General features: G+C 44.4%; 1 protein-coding gene across 1 annotated transcript in view; it reads right to left on the reverse strand.

Moving 5' to 3' along the window:
* PCYT2 (phosphate cytidylyltransferase 2, ethanolamine) overlaps positions 1–26,691 on the reverse strand; it is a 164,639-nt gene that overhangs the window by 74,056 nt on the left and 63,892 nt on the right. Inside the window, exons 2-3 of the mRNA XM_086931174.1 lie at positions 3,406–3,494; positions 2,857–3,018 (exon numbers count right to left, since the gene is read on the reverse strand). Of these exons, the coding sequence (XP_086787300.1) occupies positions 2,857–3,018; positions 3,406–3,494 (251 nt within the window). The remainder of the gene's footprint in view (positions 1–2,856; positions 3,019–3,405; positions 3,495–26,691) is intronic.

The following is a 26,691-nucleotide window of genomic DNA, read 5'->3' on the forward strand; positions in this document are numbered from 1 at the left end:
CGCCGGGGTAGCATGCTACTCACCATAGAGCACTTCAATACCTCATCACGGCTAGTAAACCCTATGTAAATTCAACTTCACTGTAATTCAATACAATATGGCAGCGTCACTTAAACTGAACACGTTTCGCACGCTCTACTGGCTGTGAACAACGGATCCGTTTTCTCCACATATTATTTCTCAGCATATAAACAGTATGAGAAAAAACATATGTTCATGTTTGAAACACAATTGAAATGGTGTTCTCTGAACAAAGGACAATTGCAGCAGAGTTCCCTGCCCACGCCGTATGAACCAAGTTCAGCAAAAGTGACGCCGAAGTCCTATTCATTTTGACTTGTACAGAGAACACGTTAACATTTATTTCCTTATGATGCAGAATGCGTTTCTTGGGTTTGCGAATAATGCAAGAGCCCTTCTGCCTTACCATATAAGCCACAAGCGTGTTACTGGACCATTTGAGAGGACAGCACTTAGAGGTCTCTATCTCAGAAGCAAACACACTTTCTGAAAGTGAGCACTGTGACCTTAAGGACCTTCCCTAGAAGCGAAGCAATCACTCTTAGACTCAATTGTAAAACGTTCACGAAGTGAATGTTTCACCAAGAAATAAATAATCACCCGGAAACTAGCCTCAAACGCTGGCATAATCAAAATGTATTGAAGGATGGCTTGATTTGACCTATTTACTTGACCCAAGCGGCGAGTACATGTACTTGCCTGGGACAGTATCTCTTTCAGCTTCTTGGAATTCTGAGGCCTGGAAGCTTTAACAGCCAGATAAACAGTTGGCTCTGACCTCTTCGGTTAGTGTTTATTTTGTATGTGCCGTGAAGGTAGTAAATACTTCCTAGAAGGGGATCAGTTCTCCGAAGAAAGCCCATGTAAACTGTGATAGCAGCAGCTGATTCTAGTTTATTTGAAAATCGAACTTCTGATGCACAGACTTGAGAACACAAAGGTATAATGGGGGGAAATTAAACCTTCAAGCCCCAAATACAACAATTTTGCTGGCTAAAATATTGTGCAATTTTCCAGCACTGCAGTCACCAGGATCATCTGTGGAAGATGTTCAGACAAAACAATATCTAGGACATGTCAACATTACCAGTGGTAGGCTTACAGAAGTAAACCATTATCTTTCCCGTGGCAGCCACACTTGTAAAAGACCTCTAGGGCTGAGGATTGTTCAGGGGCACGACTGATTTGCTCCTGAAAAGTCGGAAGGCTGTTTCAGATTTAGTAACATCTCCTACCAGTGAATGAATTACAGTTAAAAGGCTGGAGGGGATGCGGTATAACCAGACACATGACACTTCTGAACCTTACCAGGCAACAGAGAAAAGGCAGATTCAGTGGCGCCCCAAGAACCTCATACATCTGACTGATTGCACCTTAGCGCTAATGCAACATATGATGAAAATGAAGAGAACATACACAAACAACCCAGGGCTGCTTGCAGAGAACCTTTCATTCTGAGGAGTCTCTTCATGATATTATCAGATAACTAATGTTTATTACTGTCCAATTCATCCAACTCTTTTATTAACCTCAAAAGGATGAAAGGCTGAGTGGACCTGTGACTATAGAGGCCAACGTTGACCTCTGCAGTGGATGCAAGAGACCTCTGAGCTACCAGCACTGGCTTAATTCAATAAATTTGACATAGTAAAATACTGTAACTAAAATACATATTTTAGCCCTTGTTTACTCCATCTGTGAGCCTAGTGCCCATGTGCTGTTTTTGCAAACCGTTTTAAGATGGAATTAATAAAGGTAACAACAAGCCACTGATGTAGGGATCAAAAGTTAGGAATTGAAGATTCACACCTTCATTAACCAATGATGCTAAACTTACATAGATCTATCTCTCTAAGGGGCAGTATTACAAGTGGGGCAGTAATCAGGAACTTATAATGAAGCCCTAAAGACCAAAACAAACAGGACTGCATGTGAAATTGTGTCGACTATAATTCAGGTTTAAGAAGCGCGGGTACTGAATACATTCCTAACTATCGTCAGATCACTAATAAAACCTCCATGCACATTTTCAATATCCTACATCAGACGGGTTTGCAGCAGCGGTATCGTTTCCCTCACACACTCAATTACTTCAAAAGTGTTGGAACAGATAAAACTTGGGAGTCATTTGGTTTCCTATTTTTTAGCCTCTGTTACAGCTCGCTTGCCTTCAGTTCTGGGCTAATATTGTTAAGAAAAAACATAACTTCTTTCTGAAGTACTTTATCACTCAAATATTTGAGTGAATCTAACATTGATACAATCAATTACGTAAGTACTTTGAAAAATAAGTGATCACTCCACCCACCTTCTCAGCATACATCCAAGGCTTCCTCACCCCTACACCTAAGTAAAGCCCTTAATAGTTTAAACAAGCCCTACATACTTCATCTTAACTTTTAACATAAGCAAAATTATTTTATATTAAAAAAACACATTCGCTTGGTTTTTGCTTATCATCTATCCAGGATGACTCGTACCACCGTTCACCCTGACATGGATCCCCACCCTCCAATAGAACACAAATCCTCATCATCCAACAAAGGTTGCTTTCTCCAGCTGTAAACTCTGTTTGGCACACATACCTACTATGGCTTAACTCTTAAGACCCTCAACTCAATCACGCCTCCCTCTCATCTTCCCCCACATTCCATCCAAGAATGGGACTCCACCCACACAAGTGTGGCTCATCATACATCATTGTATTGCTCCTTAGGCTTGCAACCACACTCCACCACGGATCATGGCTGCTTCACTGCCTACCAAGCATGGCTCCCGAACCCTCCATCTACGCATGGCTCCCCATCCAAGCATAGCGCAGCTGGTCTCACTCACTTCCATGTACACAGAAGTCACAGTTGTACTTGTCGAGTGTCTCCAACGTGGTGACGTAGGGGGCTCCAGCCACGATCTCATCCACCCACTTAATGGCTTTTACCATTTTGTATCGCTCATTCTGTGTGAAAACTGGAGGGCCTTTGTGTTTTGAAATCTCCTCTGCAATGAGATAGACACAAAAGAACACACTGTTACAATGCTTGAGAGTGCACAAGCAAGCGTTCAGAGGGCATGCTTAATGGGTAGTAAAGAGAGGAGGGAACAGAAAGGTTCAACTTTGTTCGCTGCACTCAAGAGGAGGAGAAGCATGTAGAACATCCTACACAGAGGTGGTGGGGGGATGTTTGTGCCAGAAAGAGTGTGCCCCTTGGATAGGGAGGGGTAGGTCTGGAAATTAGAGAGGGGGGTGTCGGAAAATTAGGAAGAAGGGGCTTGTTGCCTTACTCGGTGCTTGTGTCCCACCCTATCTTACCCATTACAGTTATGTATTCAGTTTCCTTAAATTTGGAGATTGATCAATCACTGCCCATGACAAGAACCTCTTACCATCTGTGTGAACTCCCGCAATGAGATAATCTCCCATGGCACGTGCCTGGCGTAGCTGATTGGAGTGCCCATAATGTACCATGTCGTAGCTAGAAAGAGAAAACACATAAATTCAGATACTCTTTCTCAGCGGACGGGTCAGTCAGAAGAAAAGAGGTAAACAAAAAGCATAAGCCCCAGGACAGTCAGAAGATAACTGGGGCTGGGTCCGGAAGCTGCCTTTCTGCAGCCGCTTGATACTGTAAAGGTGTCCCAGAGCCCATAATCGCTACGAACCGCATTTATGGCCTAAAATGCAAATCCACTTCTCTGCAAGCCGTCCTCCAGAACCTTGGAAACAAATCTATTTTTTTCCTCTGATCCTGGTTGGCACCTGCCCAGGTTTATTGCATTCTAGCAACTGAAAAGGAAAGTATACAACACACTTTCTGGCGAACGCTTTCAGCCAATTGTTTGACATCTTGTGCTAGAGGTGGGTGAAGGATCCTTGAGTGCTTCCAGCTGCAGTCCACCTACTTCCAGGGTATGGAATTTTGAAAGCCATACTCTAGAGCAGCGTCCGAGAACCCTCTGCTCTTGCAAATCACTTGAAGGGGTTCCGAAAATAGTTTTGCATGTTCATATCTCTCCTGGTGAATCTGGGGTTCTACTGCCCATTCTTATCAGAGAAGATAGTGCGCCAGCTGGACATTGCTACGTTTTCCCCTGCAGGTTTTCAGCAAGCCTAGTACCTTCGCAATTGTGCACATTCCCTGGGGTTTCCCTTTTCCCACAGCTGCTTTGGTAGCCCCTACCTAGTTCCAGACTATCACACGCGCCCATTAACCAATCACAGTCACATGGTCCAGTGAACAGATGCATGACCATAGGGTTAAATGACAACCTTCGACAGCCTGCATACCGGGAGTCCACAAATGCCAAGTGCCATAGAGAAGGAAAACACTCCACCATATAGAAACGTGTAACATTATACTACATGGACGCTTGCAGTCCCGGTATATAAGCCCGTCTCTAATTTCCTTATTAAGGTGAGTTGCGCAGTCTGTAGGAGCTTTGAACTTAAATGATATAGTTACTCAACTGTAATGTTATATCAATTGGCTTCCAAGGTCACAATGTCAGGTCGCAGAGCATAATTACAGCTGCAGTTTAAGCAAAAGAACCTCGAACTGGCTTTTCCTTCTTCAGATATGTGTTCCATAAAGAAACAAGCATTTACAATGCAACGGTCTCGCCTTTGCAAAAGTTAGAGCTATTGGCATTGTAAATGACAAAATTGTCATTTAAGTGTTGGTTTTGAAAACAGATCAATAAATGGCATTGTCATTTACAATGCCAATAGCTCAATCTCTCGCAAATGCCACACAAACACAGACACACATAGAGCCCCACACACACACACACACAGAGCCCCCCAACACACACACACAGAGCCCCCCACACACACACAGAGCCCCCCCCACACACACACAACCACACACACACACACAGCCACACACACACAGCCACACAGCCCCCCCCACACACACAGAGAGCCGTTGCATTGAAAATGCTTGTTGAAAAATAATTGGTTTGAGCCAGTCCTTCCATCTGTAGAGCGGGGCAGGTGCATGTTATGTGCGTGAACTGCTTTCTTCTGACACGTTCTGCTGGTGGAGATCTTTAAGGCAACCATATGCTATTCTGTGCATGCATTGGCCTTAAGAAAGCACTAATGACCCAACGATGGCTGGTTTTATAGGACAGTCTTGCAGAATCAATTAATTTTGAAGGCAGGCTGTTTAATGTTAACCTCACTTTCCCTTGTAGTTGCTGCTTTGACATTTTATTCAAGAAACTATGGGTTTGGGTCTTAGAGAGAATAAGTCACAATCACTTTTATAACATTCAATGCACATAACAAGTCTGCACCCTGCTAAACAGGTAGCTGGTCTGTGTCTCCCTACTCCGTTGGGGCATTTAGAGAAGCGAATGTAAGGTTGAGACACTCGCACAACGGATAATCTGTTAAGGTATGTCCACCCCATTTGAAAGGTACAGGAAACATACATGATATCTTTTTATCACAGCTTTAAAGAGTCAGAATTAAACACCGAAACATCTGTTCACCAAAGTGGCAAGGGTAGCGGTTGCAACATCAATTGAAGTTGACCCCTGGTAACACCACGGGTTAAAGAGTAAAAAAACGATTGCACGGTGTATGAAAATTTATATGGTTTTTCTGTGCGCAAAAAGCTACTGTGCTCTCTGGCAGTTTCCAAGAAAAACAGAAGAGCAGTGCAGGGCTAGCCTAGGTCAGGAACGCGACAGAACACAAAGAGCAAGGGCGTTTCAAGCATATGGACATTGCCTAGATATTACAGAGCGCGTGGGATCTGAAAGTATATATCGCCACAAAAAGCAATGCATGTGTGTTCCAGCATGCTACATTTAAAAAGCAAACTTTCCTTGCAAAGTTTATTTGAACATGTACAGGCAACACATCACTACACCCCAAGCATTGTCGCCACAACCCCGAGATGGCAATATAGGTGCATAAGGCACAGTTAATTATACATATATAAATAAAGTATGCTTATTTCTAAGTAGTCCGCTTGAAAAAGCAGTTTTTTTAAAACAAATAAGCGAACGGTGGAACCAAAATGGTTACTTTTTCACATTTCATGAATACATTGTTCACAAGTTAATGAACGCCACAGCGACCACATAACTATGGATTTACTGCATTTTCCGCATGCAACAAAGAATCAAGCTGAAACGGAGAAAAATATTGCAGAGAATGTACCTCTCATTTTTTTTCCCGGGCACACATTTAGAGATTATCGTGGTGCAAAAAATGGTTTACCATGCCGCATTATTCTGTAGCACGGCCGATGGTAAAGCTCAGCGTGAAACCACATACACAAGGAAATAGAATCAGCACAATGAACAAATGCACTGCGCCATCAGGTATGAGCACATATTTTACACTATAGTTGACGTTTCTATACAACATATATGAAGAAGGAGCAGCGTGCTAGCAGGTCCCAGCAAACACATCGGACCTACATATACCACCGTACACAGGCCGAAATTGCACACCTGCATCTGTGGCACAATGAACCTACTTCACAACCCAGCGCCGTCCCAACACCCAGCCATGCGCAACGCAGGCAGTGCCTCGAAACCCCCTCGTCAGCAGCAGGATTCTGCTGAGGGGAAGGAGAGGGGCTGAGAACTTGCTTTGACATATCCGAAGGGATCGTGTTTTCCGAAACAGGTCATTAGTGCCAGGGCTTGGTGCAGCTGGCAGACATGAGGGAGAGGCTAATGTGTAGGTTGCTGCACACCCAGATATTAGGAGTGTGTGCAGATGTAGCCCGGAGTGGTTACACCTGATCTGCGCGCGGGTCGCCGGCCATCTCTCAAAAAGGTCCACTGCTGCTTCAGAGCAGGAAACGCACCCACCAAGGAGACCCCGGACACTACCACAAATAAGAAATGGTAGGGACCGTCGCACTGATGAAGATTTGAAGGGACATTTAGGGCGAAAACAGGCATTTCTTTCCAAAAGATAAATACATCTCACAAAGCCGCAGCTTTCATGCTGAAAACACAACGTAAACAATCACTCGCCTAACAGGAAACAGCACTAAAGAAGCCCATTCAAAAAGAATCCAAAAAATACATTGAAATGTTTTTGAAAAAGCAGCGTACATCGATAACTATAACTCCCTTTTTTTTTTTTTTAAACACACTGAGTACACCCGACGGTTACACCAGAAAAAAAGTTACAGGTATTAGAAGATAAGGATTTCCTTTATCGCGACATAGCCAATGTAAACAACAGTCAAAAACACACCCCCCCAGTCTGAAAAGGACAGGGCTTGAAAAGAAAGAAATACGTCATGGCGACCTCTTCTCCAATGGCTGTCCACCGTTTAGGAGGCCAGCCAATGGAGAAGAGGGGTGGGGCTTAACCTCGCCAGATGTTCTCCTCTATCTCAATACATCTCGCCAGCGAGACTGCACAAGTGCAGCCATCTCAGGCTGAGATCTAAAAACAACCAGCAGAAAGAAGCTACTTTTGGCAAGAAGTGTATTTTTCACACGCTATAGGTCACTGCAGGTAAGATAGAATTTCTGCATATTTCTACACAGTCTGAGCCAATGCATTTTAACCTCACTTACGTTAAACTAATTTTAATATATTTTTGCAAAAGTTACTAAATCCTGTTCGGTTCTTATTTTCACAGTTATGGGAAGGGTGGTGGTGTGGCTTTGGCTGTGTATTATAGGGAATAAATACCCAATATTATGGATCTCAGAAATCACTTGCAATATCCTTATAATGTACAGCAGGAGGGACTACATCAAATGTACACAACCAATGGCTTTTTAGCACATATTGTTAGAACGTAAAAAAATTCATCTTTTCCACTTCCAGTACTATTTTCCATGAGCCCTTGGCAAGGGGCGGTCAGATCCTGCACTTTGCCCAGTGCTTAGTCATTAACTGGAGAAAGTACTGAACAAAGGTTACCCTTCCAACTCATCCGATGCCATCACCTGATCCCTGGCACTGAAAGAGCCAGCGTGACCCGCTCTCGGTCATGCATCTCAGACGTTCCATGAACAAACAGTTCTTTCCGTCATGTGACTGCAGGAAACAAACGGCAGATGCCAATATTCAGGAGGATTTAACACCAGTTTATTTACAGAAACTTCCAGTCCCCTGAACATTGCCAAAGGAAGAACAACTGCCAACTTCAGCTCCCTCACATAACGCTGCTTCATCATTCCCAGGCAAGGCTTTCCATTTATGCACCACTGCCAAGGGGCTTTAAAAGGAAACAAATACATCCATACCATAGTCCTGGTGCTGCAGTCCAAACCCAAAGCCAGTAGCAAAACAAATAACACTGGCAACACACAACCCACCCCAACACACCACACATACACACGTCCTTCCAGACACTCTTCTCTCCACATCTAAAGCTCACAGGAAAATCCCAATTGTGCCACCACACAACCAAATGTGAAAGCAGCACTCAATGCCACAATAGACCAAGATCACACTAAAGAACAATTACAATACTATCCTCACAAAGAGCCAACCGCATAAACCTAACAAATCCACCACACCCCAGATAAGGCAGCACAGACACAAGACGGCTGCCCCATATTAAGAGCAAACAGTCCAGTTTCGAACACTCTCCACAACAAGAGGCTAAAAACATATCCTCAACAATGCAACACATACCAAGATTTTGCTGTGTAGGCCAAGCACTGCCACTGTACATTAGAAGGTAAAGCCAACATCACAGCATAGATACCAGACTGTCACCATACACCTACACTCAACTGCATATCCTACCCCACACCCTGGGCAGACAGCAGAACAGGCCAGTATCTCCTCCCAAAACCAAGAGAATGTCATGCCCTGGATGGTGATATGATTCTGCGACAAGGGTTTCAAAAAGACAGGGAACATCTAGGCAGGCACAGCATTAGTCAGTTTAAGGCAGTCAATAACAATAGGTGGGTCCATCACACAGTTTAAGGCTAAAGAGTGAAAAAAAAACATCGACATCTGAAGGGACGGGGAAATTTCAGGAGGGTACGCATCCCCAGAGGTGGTTTGTTTATGATACAGGAGCAACCATGACAAGCAGAGCCACTACTCTAGTTCATTGTATCCACAGTTTGTAATCCATGGTCATCCTTCTCCTCAAACCATTGGAGTCAAACTGCCACTACTGCTTGGTCTTCTAGCTAAGATCCGCAGTATTTGGGGCGCTGCTGGTAGGCATTCCTGGACTAGATATTGCTCATTGTGCTGGAGTACATACAAGACTTCAAGCAGACCTTCAGGAGGCACATAAAACTGTCATTTCAGGTAGAACCTCTCCCCTCTATTACTAGCTGGGAGGGGAGGGCCCACATGCAGCTTTGATGTCCTGTAGGTCGCAGCACATGCTCCGGCGGTGCAAGTTTGGGGCCAGCAGTCTAAAACACAGGATCAAGGGGTCAATTATTTATTCAGTTTCTGCTTGAGATGGGTAGTGGGCCTAGCTCCAGTCTGGTGTGATATTTATTTTAATCCTGTGTGACCCACCTATATGGGACAAAGGCAGCTTCACTGTTGTTTCTTTGAAGCATTTACAGAAAATTGGTCTGATATGGTGCTAGATGTTGAATACAGCTGCCAAGAGTGGGATATGAAGAACTGCTACTTATCAGAAGTTCCTGCTACAATCAGGATGTGGATGGTGAGAACCGAAGGGACGTAGTACAAATTAGAATTTCATTCGAGGAGGGACACATACACTCCAGTGCAGAAACATGCTAATCCATAAGTGCTGTCACAGGCAGGGTAAATGTGGAAGTAGTTAACACATAGGTGCACTCATGGGTGGATGGAAAAAAGGTTGCGTTTGGGTTGACCAATATCTATGCGAAGAATGGAGGAGAGAGAGGTAGTAGGCCTCGATAAATGGGCTGGGTGCAGGAAAAGGATGTACTACATCTATTAATCATACTGCCACCACCAGACAGTCATCAATACTTAGTCACGGAGCTTACTTTCTTGGAAAGAGAGGAGGGCATAGAGTTTCTTAACCAGCAGATTCTAACAACTGGCACCATGGTAATCTCTGAGAATCAGAACATTAGTTTAAAAATGTTGAAAACAGAGGAACTTTGGGAAGTTGAGGGGTTCAGAGTTGAAGGATGGGGCTCTTTCCAAGGAAAATTTAAAGCATGCAAAATGGGACCTTCAAACAAGAGGAGAGCAACGTCAGCCCTAAACGTTAACTTTCTTCACCAATTGCCTGACAACACTGCTAGAGGAATCTTAGGTTTCAGGTCCGATTATGAATGGCTCAGTAGTAAAGTTAAAAAAAACAATCCTACCATCCTCAAAACAAAAGAATGCTCCGGCACAACACAGAAATACTGGAAGAATGATTTGGAGTAACAAAACAACAAAAAAAGTCTAAAATCGAGGTCTTTAAAAAATAAAATAAAAACTGATTTATCAACACAGTATGCTTATCTTGGGCTCAGAATGATCTCAGGTGGCAGTTACACATCCAACTTTTAGCATTTCTCTTGCAGTGCATTGCTAGTACTGTCCACCAGTAAAACTAATGCTGAAAGTCTTTTAGTACAAATCATAAAGCAGGTGTGACTTTCTCCTGGATTGTAAGCCACAAGTAAGCTAAGGCAACAAATAAATTGTTTAAAAGAAAATCGCGGGTGACATCATTATTCAATAGAAATTTGTCCTGTACAAAATGGTTAAATGATGTATTAAATAAAATAATCGAAAAGACTATTATAGAGTGAAATGAACACTTTCAAAGACACTGTGGTGTACATTTGTCCTAACCTAAGCTTTATGGCCACTTGGGGGCGTCTCAGAAAGGAGTGTGATTCTGCCCATTTGACCTCATCTGTGGGTACTTTGTAGGCACTCTTTGTGACAGATGAAAGAGCGTCCTACTGAATGAATGTAATCTTTATTGTCTAATTATTAAACATCATTACAATCAAGGAAAATATATATTACAGTGTACATAGTCATTCATAAAGGATAGGTTCAAAAAGTAATTATAATAGCAGAGCAAATGAAAAGTTTAATCAGATTCAAAACAGTTATATTACCAATATTGGGATGATTTAGGGCTAAGATGCCGTACTGGATCACTGATATCACATAAAAACATCATTAAAATAGCATTTTGTTCTGTTAATTAAATATCTTATTTTGGATATCTTAGAAGTCCATGTAATTATTACACAGAACTAGAGCAATGTTAGTCTATGACCAGATAAATACCTTCTGTGCAGACAGTTCCTTACGTCTCTCTACTACAGTTAATAACATTTAACAGACTTGATTTATAAAGTGCCTCCATGCTTCTTCTCCAACTGAACTACATTTATTAGTCATATATCATGTGATTAAAGTCAAAGCAGTTATACCGCAAAATTGTGAAGATTAAGGGATCTATAAAGTGCCTCCGTGCTTGCTTCTACAAACTGAAATACATTTCTTAGAATCACATTTCAATAGTCATCCAATAGGAAAGCATTATACTGAAAACATTGTGATGCATTCTGTGCCAACAGTTGATAGAATTTATCAAACCAGGTCTATAAGGTGATCCAGTGCTTGCTTCTCCAAGCTAAATTGCATTTGTTAGTCACATTTCATAGATCAGATAAGAATATAAACCCTGTTGTTCAGTTAAAAGTGGAGAAGTGTGGCTCAGGGGTTAGAGGCGGCAGACCCGGAAGCTGAGATCGGCCCTGGACCAGGGTTCAATTCCCCGCCTCGGCGGGTCTTGGGCTCAAAAAAAAAATTCCATGGACTCGATAATTCTCGCTCCGGTGCCTTCTCAACTCACGGGTTCACACTCTGCGACTCTGGGCAATAGCTTGCTTAATCTCCACAACGGACCCTCGCGGCGGGATGCCTGGCTTTCACCTTGTGGATACCCTGCCGGGGTTATCTCACAGGGGAATACCAGGACGGGTTCCCTAAGCAAGCGCCGGGAAACCCTTTGTGGGTAGCTGTGCGCTATATAAGCTCAAATACATTTACATTTACATTTCAATAAGTGCTTCCATGGAAAATGGATTGATAAAATTCAATAAAGTGCATCTAGATCAGTAAAGTGCCACTGTGCTTTCATCTCAATCAAATATTAGATTTTTTAAATTACATGTCATGAGTAAAATAATAAGGTAATGATCATTGTGGATCTACTGCCAGTTCAATAAAGTGTTTCTGTGCATGCGAGCCGTTACTACCTTCAGCATCAATTTGGTATAAGTTTTGAGACTAAACAATATTACCATACTTGGATTCTAAAACTCCATTAACATTAAAGATAAGTGTACGGATAGATAATCATGAACGCAGGTCATAACTACTTTCCATATCCATCTATAAGAAAGTTTAGAGTCCAAATTTAACATTTTATCTGCTATAAGGATAGACTTAATGAATTGATTTGTTAAGCGAATAGATTTCCCAGAAAGGCAAAATATAATAGCTTGGCGACAATGTTCTCACTCCATTTTCCTTAAAGATATATTTTAACAATGTTTTCCTCTCCTGTCGCAGTCGGGGGCAAATCCATACAATATGTAGTAGCGTTTCATTAAGAAGACAACATAATTTACAACTGTACGTTGACCAATTAGGTATCCATCTTGGAGTTCTGTCCCTTGTTGGTTTCGACCAAATCTTAGCATAAGAAACGTATCCCTTATAAATGGTTTTAAATAGGAGAGCAAGTAAGGTTGGGTCTATATTTTATTGAACTATTTAATGACCGACTAGGCATGCTTTTTTGAGCAATGGCCTCCTTATCCAAAAATAAGGATGATAATTTTGTCGATCGATTTAATATCTGCTTAAAAACAGTTTTATTTCTATCCAAATGGTCAAAAGGATGGGATTTAAAAGCATGTAGACTATCAGTTACGTAAGATCTCCAAACACTTGCATAATCATACTTTATTACTTCCTGCCAACACAGATTTGCGTCCTACTGTAATCCCAGATCCAATGTGTCGCACAATGTATACCTGCATCTTCGCTGGGTTTAGTGTTTTTGACAGTTGCCAAGTAGTCTAGTTGTTTAAAGAGAGGAGAGATATTGGATAATGAAGATCCATGTATCTTGGAGTTGATCGGACAGTACAAACGAAGAGATTGTCAGTGATGTATGTGGCACAAAAAGGTAGGCCCTATAGTGAGGGGTTTCTCTTGTGGATTGCAGAGAGCACAAACACCCCAACTAGGAATGATTAGAACTGGCTTTTCCAACAAGTAGCTTTGGAGCTACTGGTTGCTCTCCAGCTACCTGTAAGTAGCTCTCCTGTGTGCAGTCCAATCGATTAAATTAAAACCTTTTACTAGGCTAAATTGATATATGTGTACCAAAATTGAAACGTGTACTTCAGATGAAAATGTGAATATTTTCAGAACTCATTAGCTGATGTTTGGAGAAAAATGGTCGAGGTTCCAAAATATAACAGATATTGGAGTAAAAAAAAAAAAATCAAGCAGCGTTATTAATATTGTCTTCATGCTAAGGACATTGCAGCTATGGCTGCTATGTGTTACCCATGTTAGGGCATTCTACATTTCTAAAGGTTTTTTCGCATTTTTGCTGGTATCCATCACTGAGGCGTGTACTACTGGTAATCTAGCATAAAGTGGGCACTAATGTAATCTGGTCTGATGTGGTCACTATTACAACACTAATAAAATTAGTAGCTCTGGATGATTTTCATTGAAATACGTAGTTCTTATTAAAGAAAAAGCTGGAACCCCCTGGACTAGATACATAGATGGCCTGTTTTTCCCCCTTCTGAGTCAGTTTCCCTTTTTCCCTCCATTGATGTCCCAGTACTCTAAATGCAGTACAGCCTCTTAGGTGACTGAGGGAGGTGGTAGCAGAACTCAGGTTACCGCATTAAGCCGCCACACAGTTGTAACTTAAACACACAGGTTATAAAAAAGATGTGGTTGAAAGGTAACCACTTGACACAAGGTATTCCATCATTATGGAGAAGAAACAGAGATGGAGAACAACTGGCTGGCAGTAAGGAGAGTGGAAGGTGAACTAGTAATGGGATTATGCTGTAACCTGTGGCACTATGCCATAACCCATCACCCAACAACGCATGGGTTTAGACATTTGATTGTGGAGTAACCTGGCCACAGTTTATTAAGCATACATTCAAAGTCATTCTACTGTTCGCAGTTGGGAAATCATTGTCAAGAGATTACACTATCACATGCAATTTCAAATATGTATTTAAAATAATCAGTTTTTTGTTACAGCTAGGGTTTTGCCCTTCAGCTTCTTCACATCAGTTTCATATCCTTAATCTTTTCTCAACAATTGTAGAAAGCAGTCCCAATGGGAAACGGCTCTTGTATGGTAATGTGAAACCCCTTGCCTTCCACTTTGGTGGCCATTCTCGGATGCACCATAGCTGGTCACATATTATCTCAAAACTCTCACTCCTTGCCACATCGGTTTAAATTTACAGCTGCCTTGAGGTTACCAAGTGCTGCCTCCAACAATAGTTCCACTGAAATTATATACGTACAGTCTGCCGAATTTGCATATCTTGCTACGTCTGCTCCCAGTCTCACGTGATGATACTTGTTTTTTAGCTCACTGATGTCTCCCTTTGCCAACAGAACACACCAATCTGCTTCACTTTCCAGGTCCATTACCTCATCAAATAAACTGTAGAAAACAGAGCAATGATTCTGGTTTAGCCAATCACTGACCGAGCACTCCGCTGGAACGGATAAGTGGTGAATCATTCTGTACTGTCTCGGGACCTTCTTAGGAATTACAGCCACGAGTGATACTACAAAGGTTGGTAGTGTTGGCTCTGTATAATGTCCTTCTCTGCTACTCAGTAAGAGTTCTTTCTCTAAATAATGCTGGGTTTTCTTGGGCGGACTTTAGATTTCTGTTGTCTTTACCCTTCTCAAGGTCTGGGAAACTTTCTACAAATCCTGTGTTAACCATTTATCAGAGCGTGCAATTTTGTGCTGGTTTTGTCACTTCCACAAATCTGGGCACGGTCTGAAACTCTGTGAGCATATTCATTTAGTGGTTGTTGCAAGTCCTGGGGGCCTATCAGGTGTGTTACTTTTTACTTTGTTCTTTTTTGTCTGTGCTTCCTTTCCCCGTGGAGCAACCCGCATCTGAGTGGCCTTCTCCAAAGATGATACTTACATGCCTGATCTTACAGTACGGCCCACATAAGCACTCCCCTTTTGTGCACCTCCAGCATGTGGTGCTCCTGTGGCATTAAAGCTTTTATGGCCCTCGGATACTTTTTTCCCACTGAATCCTTTAAATGTATTGTGTTTGTTATTGTAATGTGGTTGCAAAAAGGACAGCTCTGTTCTGCTAGCCACTTTACTTGCTATCACCATCTTATACCTAGAGCTGAAACATCTTCATGGGCCCATTCTAGAGTGGTCCATGTCTGCATTTTGTAAATGAAAGCCCTGATCATATTGCAACCATGTGCCACCGAAATACATTCCTTGCATTATATTAAATTACATTCATATAGCCATAGTAGCACACCATAGGGACATTTCAACAAGTATATATGCAATTACTCTGAAAACATCCAACCAGTTTTCAAAATTTCCCTCTGGCACACCTCCCTTCTTTTCTCTTCCACTTGATCATGATTTAGCAGCTCAAAACCTTGCACCTGCTCCTCCAATAATGAATATGTATCCGAGTTCTTTTCACCATATCCTTTCTTTTAATTAAGGTGGAGTAAGGCTCACCCGAGCCCACTGGCTAAGCCATCATGGGGGCGGAGGGTTGGTGACAGGCGAAGTTCTAATGTAAGATATATTGGCGCACTCCCTTGCCATGCTGCTGTTGTGAGTGCCAACCCCTAGCTCCCTTGTCAAGATGCAGTGATTGTGAGAAGTTGGCCTGATATTCAGTGTTCACTATTCTAGTGATCACTATGTATCAGTCCAAACAACCCTTATGGTGATTGGTTGTAAGTCAACCTTATAGACCAGCTATCCTAGTAGCGTGGATAGGAGCAGTCTTCGGGCTAAACTCTAGAGGGCGTGTTAAGCCAGCTGTTATACCATCACATATACCCCTTGAACACCAAGTGAAAGGACACCACACAAGTGTTATGAAAATAAACAGTGTATTTATTTAAATCACAACAGCCCTGTACTCTTTATGAGGACAGGGTACTCAGCACACAACAAAACTCTTACGAGAATACTTTAAGTTGCACAATTTACACAAATGCCCGAGGGGCACGGAAAACCATATACTATGGAAGTGGAATGCGAAATTACTAGCAGGTAAGTACTGGACTAATAGGCTTTGGAATCGCTAGGACTACGTTACTGAACCTTCAGATTACTAGTAGGAGGCCTAGGGGACTCGGGTGCAGAGTGTGCACTCTCACGTAGGATGCGGGACAAAGTCTATGGGAGCTAGTAAAAGCAAAGTTAGTGTTCTCGGGCGAACCCGATAAGGTAGATCGAAAAGGACAGTGGATCTGGACCCTTGGATAGTGAGGCTATGCTGGGGCACCGAAATGCCGAAGTTACCTAGCCCAGGGGTTGCGGCTGCGCAGGTCTGAAAAGACGTCGGGAATCCTCGTTGACGAACCAGGAGCCTGAAGAAAGAGTTGCTGGCAGGCGACCAGTGAAGATTGTTCGAAGTGATCCAAGCCTGGATCGAAGATGGATGACAACTGAAAGCAGAGGGGACCAAGTTCGTGACCACTAGCCAGTGATCAGATGGCATCAGGAGGGCACCGGATGGTAGTCACCTCGACCAGGTGAGTGGGCGACGCTGGGCTCTGCAGTCTCACGGACCAGGATGCGTTGTCGGCGACCAGGATGGAGGTGCGAGCTGTCCCACGATGGTTGATGCCGTCGACGTCGCTGGACCCAGGATTGGGGCAACAAGTCTTGGCAAATTCAAGCCCACGCGGTGGACTCAAAATGGCGTCTGGAGTGGACCAGGAGGGTCCGGGGTGCTCCTCTTTTGGATGGGAGCAAGGGCCAGTCTGGAGCAACCAGACCAACAGCGGTGATGTCGTCGGGCGTCGTCGGGAAGGCCACAAGCCAGCGGGCTAGTAGCCAGACAACGCGGTGAGCAGCAAAACGCAGAAGGGCCCCACGCAGATCTCGTGGATGCTGGGAGGCTGGACTTCGGTGCTGGAGCTGCTCAGGGTCGGGGCTTCTCGGACCCCAAAGCACTCACCAGAGGATCCCTCGGCGGTCGTGCTGGATAGAAGTCGTGCAGTTCTGATGATGGCCGGTCCCTCGAGGTCTCGTCGCACCTACGGTTCTCAGCTTAGCTGTAGAGGTAGGTAGAGGTCAGAGGTGCCAGGGAAGCCGGGTCTCGTCGAGCTGGTCAGTCGGATTCCGGAGGAAGGACGTGCAGCAAACCGCAGAGTTCTTAGATGGTGCCTGCGGATGCAGGGTGACTACTCCTTAGTCACAAGGGAGAAATCTTGAGAAGAGTCGAGAGTTCCTTTCGTGGAAAGTAGTTTCTTGATTCAAAGATGATCTAATTTGGAAGGGTCCCCGCTCCTGCCTTTATCCTAAAGAAAGGGGTGGGTACGCGACTAGGTCCTGCCCTAGGGGTGGGACCAGGAAGGGGGGTGGTTACACCCCTCTCCCATGCCGGACTTTCCCCAGGCCAGGGGCTGGTGTGCCCCTGGAACTGGTTCTAGCCGGCAGATGCGTAGTGAGCACCGGGGTGCCACTTGCAGTCACCTTCCTGAAAAGCCCTGCCTACCCAGGATACACAAAACCCTGTCTGGGATGGTGCTAGCACCGCCCCTGACAGGAAACCCTTTGTCCAAGCTCCCCTCGCTGGAAGGACTCCCAGCTGCAGGGGGTCAGACTCGTGTCTGTGGTGGCAGCATCCATTTTGTGATGCTGAGGCTTGAGTTAACTTTAACCGGGGTTCACAGTTACATACATGTCGTGTCCCTCTAGAAGGGTGGAATGCTAACCCCGTCGCCAGAATTGGCGAGGGGTTAGTATTCCAATTCGTATGACACCTTACTCGACATGTTTTGATAAAGCGATACCAGAGATAGCATTTAACCGCGAGGATTATAATGCACTTAAGAGTATATGGTATGCGTTATCATGGAACAGCTATTAGGACTTGGTTCCACAAGCTGCAAACGGGCTCAGCTCATGCCAGAGCACCATTTCACACGATTCCACGCACTCTGCCTTCAGGATTGTCAAGGCCTGCCATAGGAGTGACTGATAGGAATCTGTGTGTCCATTTCTAGGGTTAGATATAGGTATACTATATCTAAAGCAAAGGGTGATTACACCACCTTGCCCCAGCTGTCGTGCAGCCAGTTGTGTCAGATTTAGATGGCCATCCAGGGGTGGCATAATACATGCTTCATCCCCTGGTAGGCCCTGGGTACACCTATGCCCTGAGTTACAGGGTCTGATAAGGTGGCCCAGTACCAATTGGAAATGTACCTAAGGTACATGGAATCCATTTTAGAGAGAGAGCAGTAGGCCTGGGGTCCTGATTGGCAGGGTCCCAGGCCAACTAAGTCGGAAAACCAGCAAAACACCAGGCAAAAAGTTGGGGGCAACCATAGTCAGGTATCCACCTTCCTACAGTGATGATTTGTGGTTCTGTGTACCATGCTGGAAGCTGCTGCAATGTGAATGCAGTGTTGTTCATGTTTGCTCTCCCTGCTTGTTTGTTGTGGCTGGCTAAGCTGCTGCCACCTGTGTACAGTATGTGCTGTGGTGCAACCATTAATGTGTTAGCCAGTGCTGTGCTTGCCTTTTCTAGTGTTGCTGTGGTTGGTTTGGAGAGGATGCGGAGAACCCCTGACTTTGTGCACTTAATAAACATCCAGTAGTACATTCTACTGTCGTACCCGACCATGCCTCCCCAAAAATTCAATATACTTCATCACAATTTTGCCTATTTGCTCACCATTTGGTAACTGCACAGAAAAGCAGAGATGTCGGGCCTTCTCTTAATGGCCCTTTGTTTTGCTTTGTCCTTGTTGTTTTTCTTTTGCTTATATTGCCTTCTGTTTTCAGCTTCTTGTTCTGGCTGTCCTCTACCTGCGATATGATGGCAGCTGGTTTCTTATTCTTAGAGCTGCTTCCATGGACCCTTCTGAGCCTCTTTGGGATTTTCCATGATGTACCCCATTCCAAAAAGCCTCTGCAGGAAGTACTATTTCCCCATGCTATTCCTGGCTTCCTTGTTTTACATGCTGATGTGCGAGAATTATTACACCTTAGTGTGGCAAAATAGCTGGCCCACAAATTGGTTTGATAAAACGAGAAAAAAAATCTTGCCAAGGCTCCCCTACTTCCTTTGCTGTTCAACTTAGCCCAAAGTAGTTTGGCCCTTAAGCCACCTAATAACAAAAAACAGTCTCTGCTCCTTTCTTTGTCGAAATGGAGCACCCTTTTGTACCTTCAGCACTCTTCCGGTGCCTGGGATGTCTACTCAGCATTCCCTACCAGCCACAGTGTGCCCCCCTTGCTGGTCGTCCTCTTCATTCAGTGTTGGGCTTCTCATTAGGACAGGCCTGTATGTAGAATCTCCTCAGTGACCCAACTGACCACTTTACCATTTATGCCTTGAGCTCTGCACATCCTTGCGCCTCCTGTGCTTGCTGCCGTCATCACTCGGCTCAATGCCTGGGCCAGAGGCAAAACTCAGCTGCCATTTGCTTCCCCAGCCCGGACACTGGTATTTGTGTTTGAATTTGCCCCTTCGTTTTGTTGTGGTGCAGGGTCCTCGGACCCGACGTTCGGCAAAGGCTTGCTTCATGGTGTTTTTATATCTGATGATGTCCATCCGTTGTCCACCAGACGATGGTTGGGTGGATAAGCAATACTTCTTTCCCTCTCCGGGGATGGACTTTCCAGCCCCAGCTTAAATTCTTTAGCTTCCAGTTTCACCTTAGACCCAGACTTGGATCTGCTGTGCAGTGTGTGTAGCAGTACTGTGTCTACGTGTATTCTCCTGTGCCTGTTCTGCTAGCGCTTCTTCAGGTGCTGCTTTGTCTCTCTTTCTTGTTCACAGTCAGCATTCCATTGTTCTCCAACAAATGTCTTCCAGCACGCAGTATACCTGAAAGTGTGGATTGTTGATGGTGCCTGCACCATGCCCTCTATATCTGCCTGCTTGGTTCATCTGACTGGACTGTGAAGGTCACCAAGTGGTCGTATCAATTAGTGATTGGTGGGCTCCAGGCTCACTATACTGCATTTAGAATTCAAAAAAGGAGGGACTTCACACCAAAACCCTCTAATGCTACTACTTGCTGCAAACTCACCCATGCCGGACCTCGACCTTGGAGGGGTAGAAGGAGACATGTGCCGCCATACTGCTTGCCCTTCCTGGTCTCTGGGTCTTCCTCAAGGTTATGACTTCAACTCCAAAACATGCATTTTATGCCCTGCCTTTGAACATGGATGCTTACCCAGTTTGTATTCAGCGTGTGTCTATGTATCCCTGTGGGTTTGTCTGTGGAAGAGTCGTACTAGAGAGGTCTCACCACCTGGGTCTCACTGAAAATGTGTGTCAATCGGCCTGTCTTCTAAAAAGGCAGACTCTTGAACTTCATTCCATTTATTTTCTCACTGGGGAGATTCGATTCATTCCTTCTCCGTTCATTTCAACGAGAATCCAAATTGGATCTCAGTGGTATCGCCGAAACCTCTATGGGTAGTAACATTCACTTGGCCCCTTGATTGGATTTACCTTTATCACAGAGTTGTACTCTTCTACTACACAAGATCGCCTATCTCCAACACTGTGGGATTATTTTACTTGAGATTTATATGAATAAACCTTTACGGCTGGATCATATTGCCTATTTTTAGGCTGCCTTACGCCTTTACCAGGCTGTATTCTCTTAGCCCTGATAAAGAACCTTGGCGATGTTTGGTAATAACACACAACTCAAACGGGTCGAAACATCGACGATACCAATAGCTCCATAACAGTGTCACGCATAATATACATCCAAGAAATGAGGATATATGCTTGTACATATACATGTGTTTTCGACGCACACCCAACTGAGTTATTTATGTCTTATTTGTTCTGATATTTAATGTCCTACGTATTTAATGTTCCTCATGTTTGACACTATTTGTCCAATATATTATTTTTGTTATTGTATGGGTTACATTACAGTCCTGTGTTGTTTCTAGACATAGTACTGTGTTGCTCCACTATATATGATTTACAAGCTACCGTGTTGAAATTAATTTTTGTCAGTTTGATTTTGTACAGAATTTGTTGTACCATTTAATTGGCAAATCCTAGTAGAATAGGAGGTTAATAAGGTTCTATACACAGAAATATAACTCTTCCCTATAGAACTAATTGTTGCCATAATCTACTTGATTCACCAGGAACCCCATTAGCTTTAATGGACTCTTGAATTTCAGTATTGTATTATATTGTAATTCCATTTATATAGCGCTTACTACCCCTGACGAGGCATCAAAGCGCTTTTTGGGAAAGTAGCACGATACTCCGGAACCCATGAAGGATTAGTAGTGAATTAGTATAGCGAAAATATAAAGGTATTTTGAGCGGTGGATATGTTAGTCAGTTATTTGGATTGAGAAGGATGGTAGAAGGATAAAGGTTTGCATTTATATAGCGCCCGCCACCCCCGATGGGGCGCCGCAGTGCCTCCTTGGCGAGCATCACGCCACCCCAGAACCTACAAAGGACCAGGGGTGAACCAGTATAGTGAAAATACAAAAGCAATCTGAGCGGTGGACATGCCAGCCAGTCACCGGAATCATGAAAGACAGTGGAAGGACAGAGAAGGGAAAAAGGACCACACCTACGCAGCACCCGCCACCCCCGATGGGATGCCAAAGCGTCCCCTTGGGAGGCAGCACGCTACACCGGAACCCACAAAGGACCAATGATGAACCAGCACAGTGAAACTTAAAATCAAGTTGAGTGGTGGATATGCCAGTCTGCCTCCCAGAGAGTGGAGAGACAGAAGGGAAGAATCTAGAATTTTCCCTCTTTTCTTGGTTTGTTTCGGATCCTACAGCAGCATGAGGAGGCCAGGGATGAGCAAAAGGGAGGTGTAGGGGATGAGCAAAAGAGAGGCGGAGGGGAAGAGTCAGAGGGAAGGCCCAGAAAGGCATGCTCTGGGGGATCAGAACAGTAAAAAAAAAAAAAGCACAAGATGACGCAAGGAGGGCCAGAGTAGGGAAAACTCCCGAAAAGGCGACCCCAGGGACCACAGTAGGCACGGGGCCTGGGAGGAACGACAGAGTAGAGCTAATGGGCACATCGACAGAGGCACAGGGCAAGAAATAGAGCAGTGCACCGGAAGAGCAGCAGAAAGAGGCCAGAGACGATTCAGGGAGTTGAGTCAGAGGACAAATTGAGAGCAGCACAGGGTGAAAAACAGGGCAGTGCACTATACATGCCAAACCAGAAGAAAAGTAACAAATAAGTAAAAGTAATAAATATATAGATCCAAATGTAATAAAGATACAGACCCACAAGTACATGGACGGCACCAGGGCCGGCTTTAGCGCTGGAGGCGCCGATGCAAGAATCATTTTTTAGCGCGCCCCCCCCCCCCCCCCCCCCCCCCCCCAACGCCATGACCACCTCCTCAGATTCTCTCACTACCACCGGGCAGAAGTGCCCCTCATCTCTTCCAAAGTTATTGCTAAACGCACAGGCCCCCCCTGAGTTTGGCGCCCCCTCCACAGGTCAGCGCCCAGTGCGGCCGAACCAGTCGCACTGCCCTAAAGCCGGCCCTGGACGGCACAAAGATGCATAAAGGAAGGCAGCATGCGTAGATCAAAGATGCACGGTCAAGGCTGTGCAATCAGAGATCTGGGATTATCACGAACGCGACCAGGGTGGCAAAAGTCTCTCCTAATATGGTACTACAAGCAGATTGTGGCTTAAGGCTGCCCTGTGACCACTTGGACATGAACAGTAGACTAGGGTAAACTATTCATCAGTGGTACCACTGCCTAGCATAATACTGCCTTTGGCAAAATCAAAGTATACAAAAAAAGGATCGCAAAGCATGCTTGAATCAATCTCATTTAAACAAATAGTAAGAGACAGGAGCTCTAATTAGATCACAGACAATCCAAAAATCCTTAAAGAAGCGAAGCTAGTACACAGCTATATTGACAGGGAATTTCAGACAGAAAATAGTGCTGGTACTTTTTACTGCAGGTTGTGCAGGATTATAAACCCAGAACACCCAGACCAATCAGAAGATATACTGCTGCTTAAGTGTCAAACCCTGTTCAGGCCAGCGGCTACTGAGCCACAATGGTGGTGGTTGAGGTAGTTTGTAGCTGGTGTCCTGGGGTCTGTCCTACTAATGCTCTAAAAACTGGGCCAAGTACAACCTTTGCCACACGTAAATCCCAGGGCAGTGCTTATCTTTTACATAAAAAGAAAGTTCTTTAATCATGCCCCAGAATTTCCCACTTAAGTGTAGGGACAGCTTTCACTCACAATGTCACCAGATGGAGCATCCGTCTCTTAAGGCTGATGCAAACTCTCAGGTGACAAAAGATACTTCATCTGGTACAGTCGACTGCATCCCACACGAACAATGTACAGAGCAACTGGAGTGACCCCAACCATGACACAGGTGACTCCTGCCTTCGCTTTATGGGCATAATAGTTTTCTCTGGCTGCTCTTCACGCTGGAACACTTGACTTCTCCTACACAGACTTTCATCCTGCAAGGCTAAGCAGCCCCCGTTTCTCTCTCGAAATGTTTCGGAGCTCTTCAGGCAGACCAGCGACTCCTTCAGCTGAAAGTGCAGACCTAAGGTAGGTTCCCTACCTCTGTGGGCTCGTTTGTTCCCACATTTACAAATTTCCCAGACATAGAGAGAGGGTTGTGGATCCACTGTCTGAGTTTTCAGAGTCTGTTTAGCTAATTCGTTTTCAAAGGTCATCCTGTGGCTGCACAGCATCTGTGCAAAGTGATGGCTCTTACAGTAGGTATATAGTACAAGAATTTGCAATGCAATAGGTCTCGCATTAGGAAAGTTTGAGCTATTGGTATTGTAAATGACACATTTTTTATTTATGTTTTGTTTTTGAAAATAGCGAAATTATTAGCTTTGTCATTTACAATGCCAATAGTTATAACTTTCGCAAATGTGACATCTATACCATTTGTAATGCAATATGTGTTGTATTTACGTGACTTACAGGAATTGATATTACAAATAACAATGGCTTTTAATTTATTTTAATAAATGATATTTAAATAAAAGTTATTGTAATTTATAATGGCAATAGCTTAAACTTTTGTAAATAACTTTTGTGAAGATTATGTTCAGTGTATTTTATTGTGACGAAAATCCAAGAACAGAAGTGAAATATTAACATCTTTTTGTTACATTTGTAATAAAGCTTGAAACATTGAGAGAACATATTTGAATCAGGTGTTGTTGAATGGTTGCACAGATTGATGCTGTGGTGGCGCTGAGTGATGTGATGGCGAATGAGTGATGCTGTGGCGTTCAGTGATGCTGTGGTAGTGCATAGTGATGTTGTGGTGCCCCTGAGCTATGCTGTGGTGGTGCCGAGTGATGCTGTATGCTATGCTATGTTCAGTTTTGCTATCCTATGTTTTGTTTTTATGCTATGCTATGTTTTGCTATCCTATGCTAATCCTATGCTGTGTTTTGTTATGCTATGCTATGTTTTCTTATGCTATGTGTTGTTGTGTTTTGTTAAGCTATGCTGTTTTGTTGTGTTTTGCTGTTTTGTTATGCTATGTGTTGTGTTTTGTTATGCTATGTTTTGTTATTTTATGCTATGTTTTGTAATGCTATGCTATGCTATGTTTTGTTTTGCTATTCTATGCTTTGTTTTGTTAATCTATGTTATGTTTAGTTTTGCTATGCTATGTGTTGTGTTTTGTTATGCTATGCTATGTTATGTTGTGTTTTGCTATGCTATGTTTTGTTATGCTATGCTATGCTAAGCTTTGTTTTGTTATGCTTTGCTATGTTGTGTTTTGTTATGCTATGCTATGTTTTGTTGTGTTTTGTTATGATATGCTATGTTTTGCTATGCTTTGCTAGGCTATGTTTTGTTATGCTATGCTATGTTTTGTTGTGTTTTGCTATGTTTTGTTATGCTGTGCTGTGTTTGGTTATGCTATGCTTTGTTTTGTTATGTTATGCTATGCTTTGTTTTGTTATGTTATGCTATGCTTTGTTTTGTTATGTTATGCTATGCTTTGTTTTGTTATGTTATGCTATGTTTTGGTATGTTATGCTATGTTTTATGTTATGCAATATTTTGTTCTGTTTTCTTATGCTATGCTATGTTTTGTTATACTATGTTATGTTTTGCTATGCTTTGTTATGTTATGTTTTGTTATGCTATGTTTTGTTATGCTATGATGTGTTTTGTTGAGTTTTGTTATGCTATGCTTTGTTGTGTTGTGTTTTGCTATGCTATGTTTTGTTATGCTGTTTTGTTTTGCTATCTTATGCTTTGTTTTGTTATGCTATGCTATGTTTTGCTATCCTATGCTTTTTTTGTTATGCTATGCTTTGCTGTGTTTTGTTATGCTATGTTTTGTTATGATATGCTGGTGAGCATGTGTGCGGGTGAGTGAGGGTGAGTGTGAGTGATTGTGGGTGGGGGAGGGAGGGGGGGGGAGGGAGGGGGAGGGAGAGTGTGTAATGGTGGGTGAGGGAGGGTGTGGGAGGGTTAGGGGGTGTGAGGGTGAGGGTGTGTGTGAGGATGAGGGAGGGTGTGTGAGGGTGAGGGAGGGTGTGTGAGGGTGAGGGAGGGTGTGTGAGGGTGAGAGAGGGTGTGTGAGGGTGAGGGAGGGTGTGTGAGGGTGAGGGAGGGTGTGTGAGGGTGAGGGAGGGTGAGGGAGGGTGTGTGAGGTGAGGTAGTGTGTGTGAGGGTGAGGGAGGATGTGTGAGGGTGAGGGAGGGTGTGTGAGGGGGAGGGTGGGTGAGGGAGGGTGTGTGAGGGTGAGGGGTGTGAGGGGGTCTGGGGTTGAGGGTGAGAGGGTGTAAAGGTGGGTGAGGGGGTGCGAGGGTGTGTGGGGGTGAGGGAGGGTGAGGGTGTGTGAGGGTGAGGGTGTGTGAGGGGGTGTGAGGGAGAGGGGGTGTGAGGGTGAGTGAGAGGGTTGTGAGGGTGAGAGGGTTGTGAGAGTGGTGAGGGGGTGTGAGGGTGAGGGGCTGTGAGGGGGTCGGAGGGTGAGGATGTGAGGGTGAGGGGGTGTGAGGGTGAGGGGGTGAGGGGGTGTGAGGGTGAGGGGGTGTGAGGGTGAGGGGGTGTGAGGGTGAGGGGGTGTGTGAGGGTGAGGGGTATGTGAAGGTGAGGGTGTGTGTGAGGGTGTGTGAGGGAGGGTGTGTGAGGGAGGGTGTGTGAGGGTGAGGGAGGGTGTGTGAGGGGGAGGGAGGGTGTGTGAGGGTGAAAGAGGGTGTGTGAGGGTGAAAGAGGGTGTGTGAGGGTGAAAGAGGGTGTGTGAGGGTGAAAGAGGGTGTGTGAGGGTGAAAGAGGGTGTGTGAGGGTGAAAGAGGGTGTGTGAGGATGAGGGAGGGTGTGTGAGGACGAGGGAGGGTGTGTGAGGACGAGGGTGGGTGTGTGAGGACGAGGGAGGGTGTGTGAGGACGAGGGAGGGTGTGTGAGGACGAGGGAGGGTGTGTGAGGACGAGGGAGGGTGTGTGAGGACGGG

Source organism: Lissotriton vulgaris, chromosome 7 (assembly GCF_964263255.1).
Source record: "Lissotriton vulgaris chromosome 7, aLisVul1.2, whole genome shotgun sequence".
Classification (NCBI taxonomy): Eukaryota; Metazoa; Chordata; class Amphibia; order Caudata; family Salamandridae; genus Lissotriton; species Lissotriton vulgaris.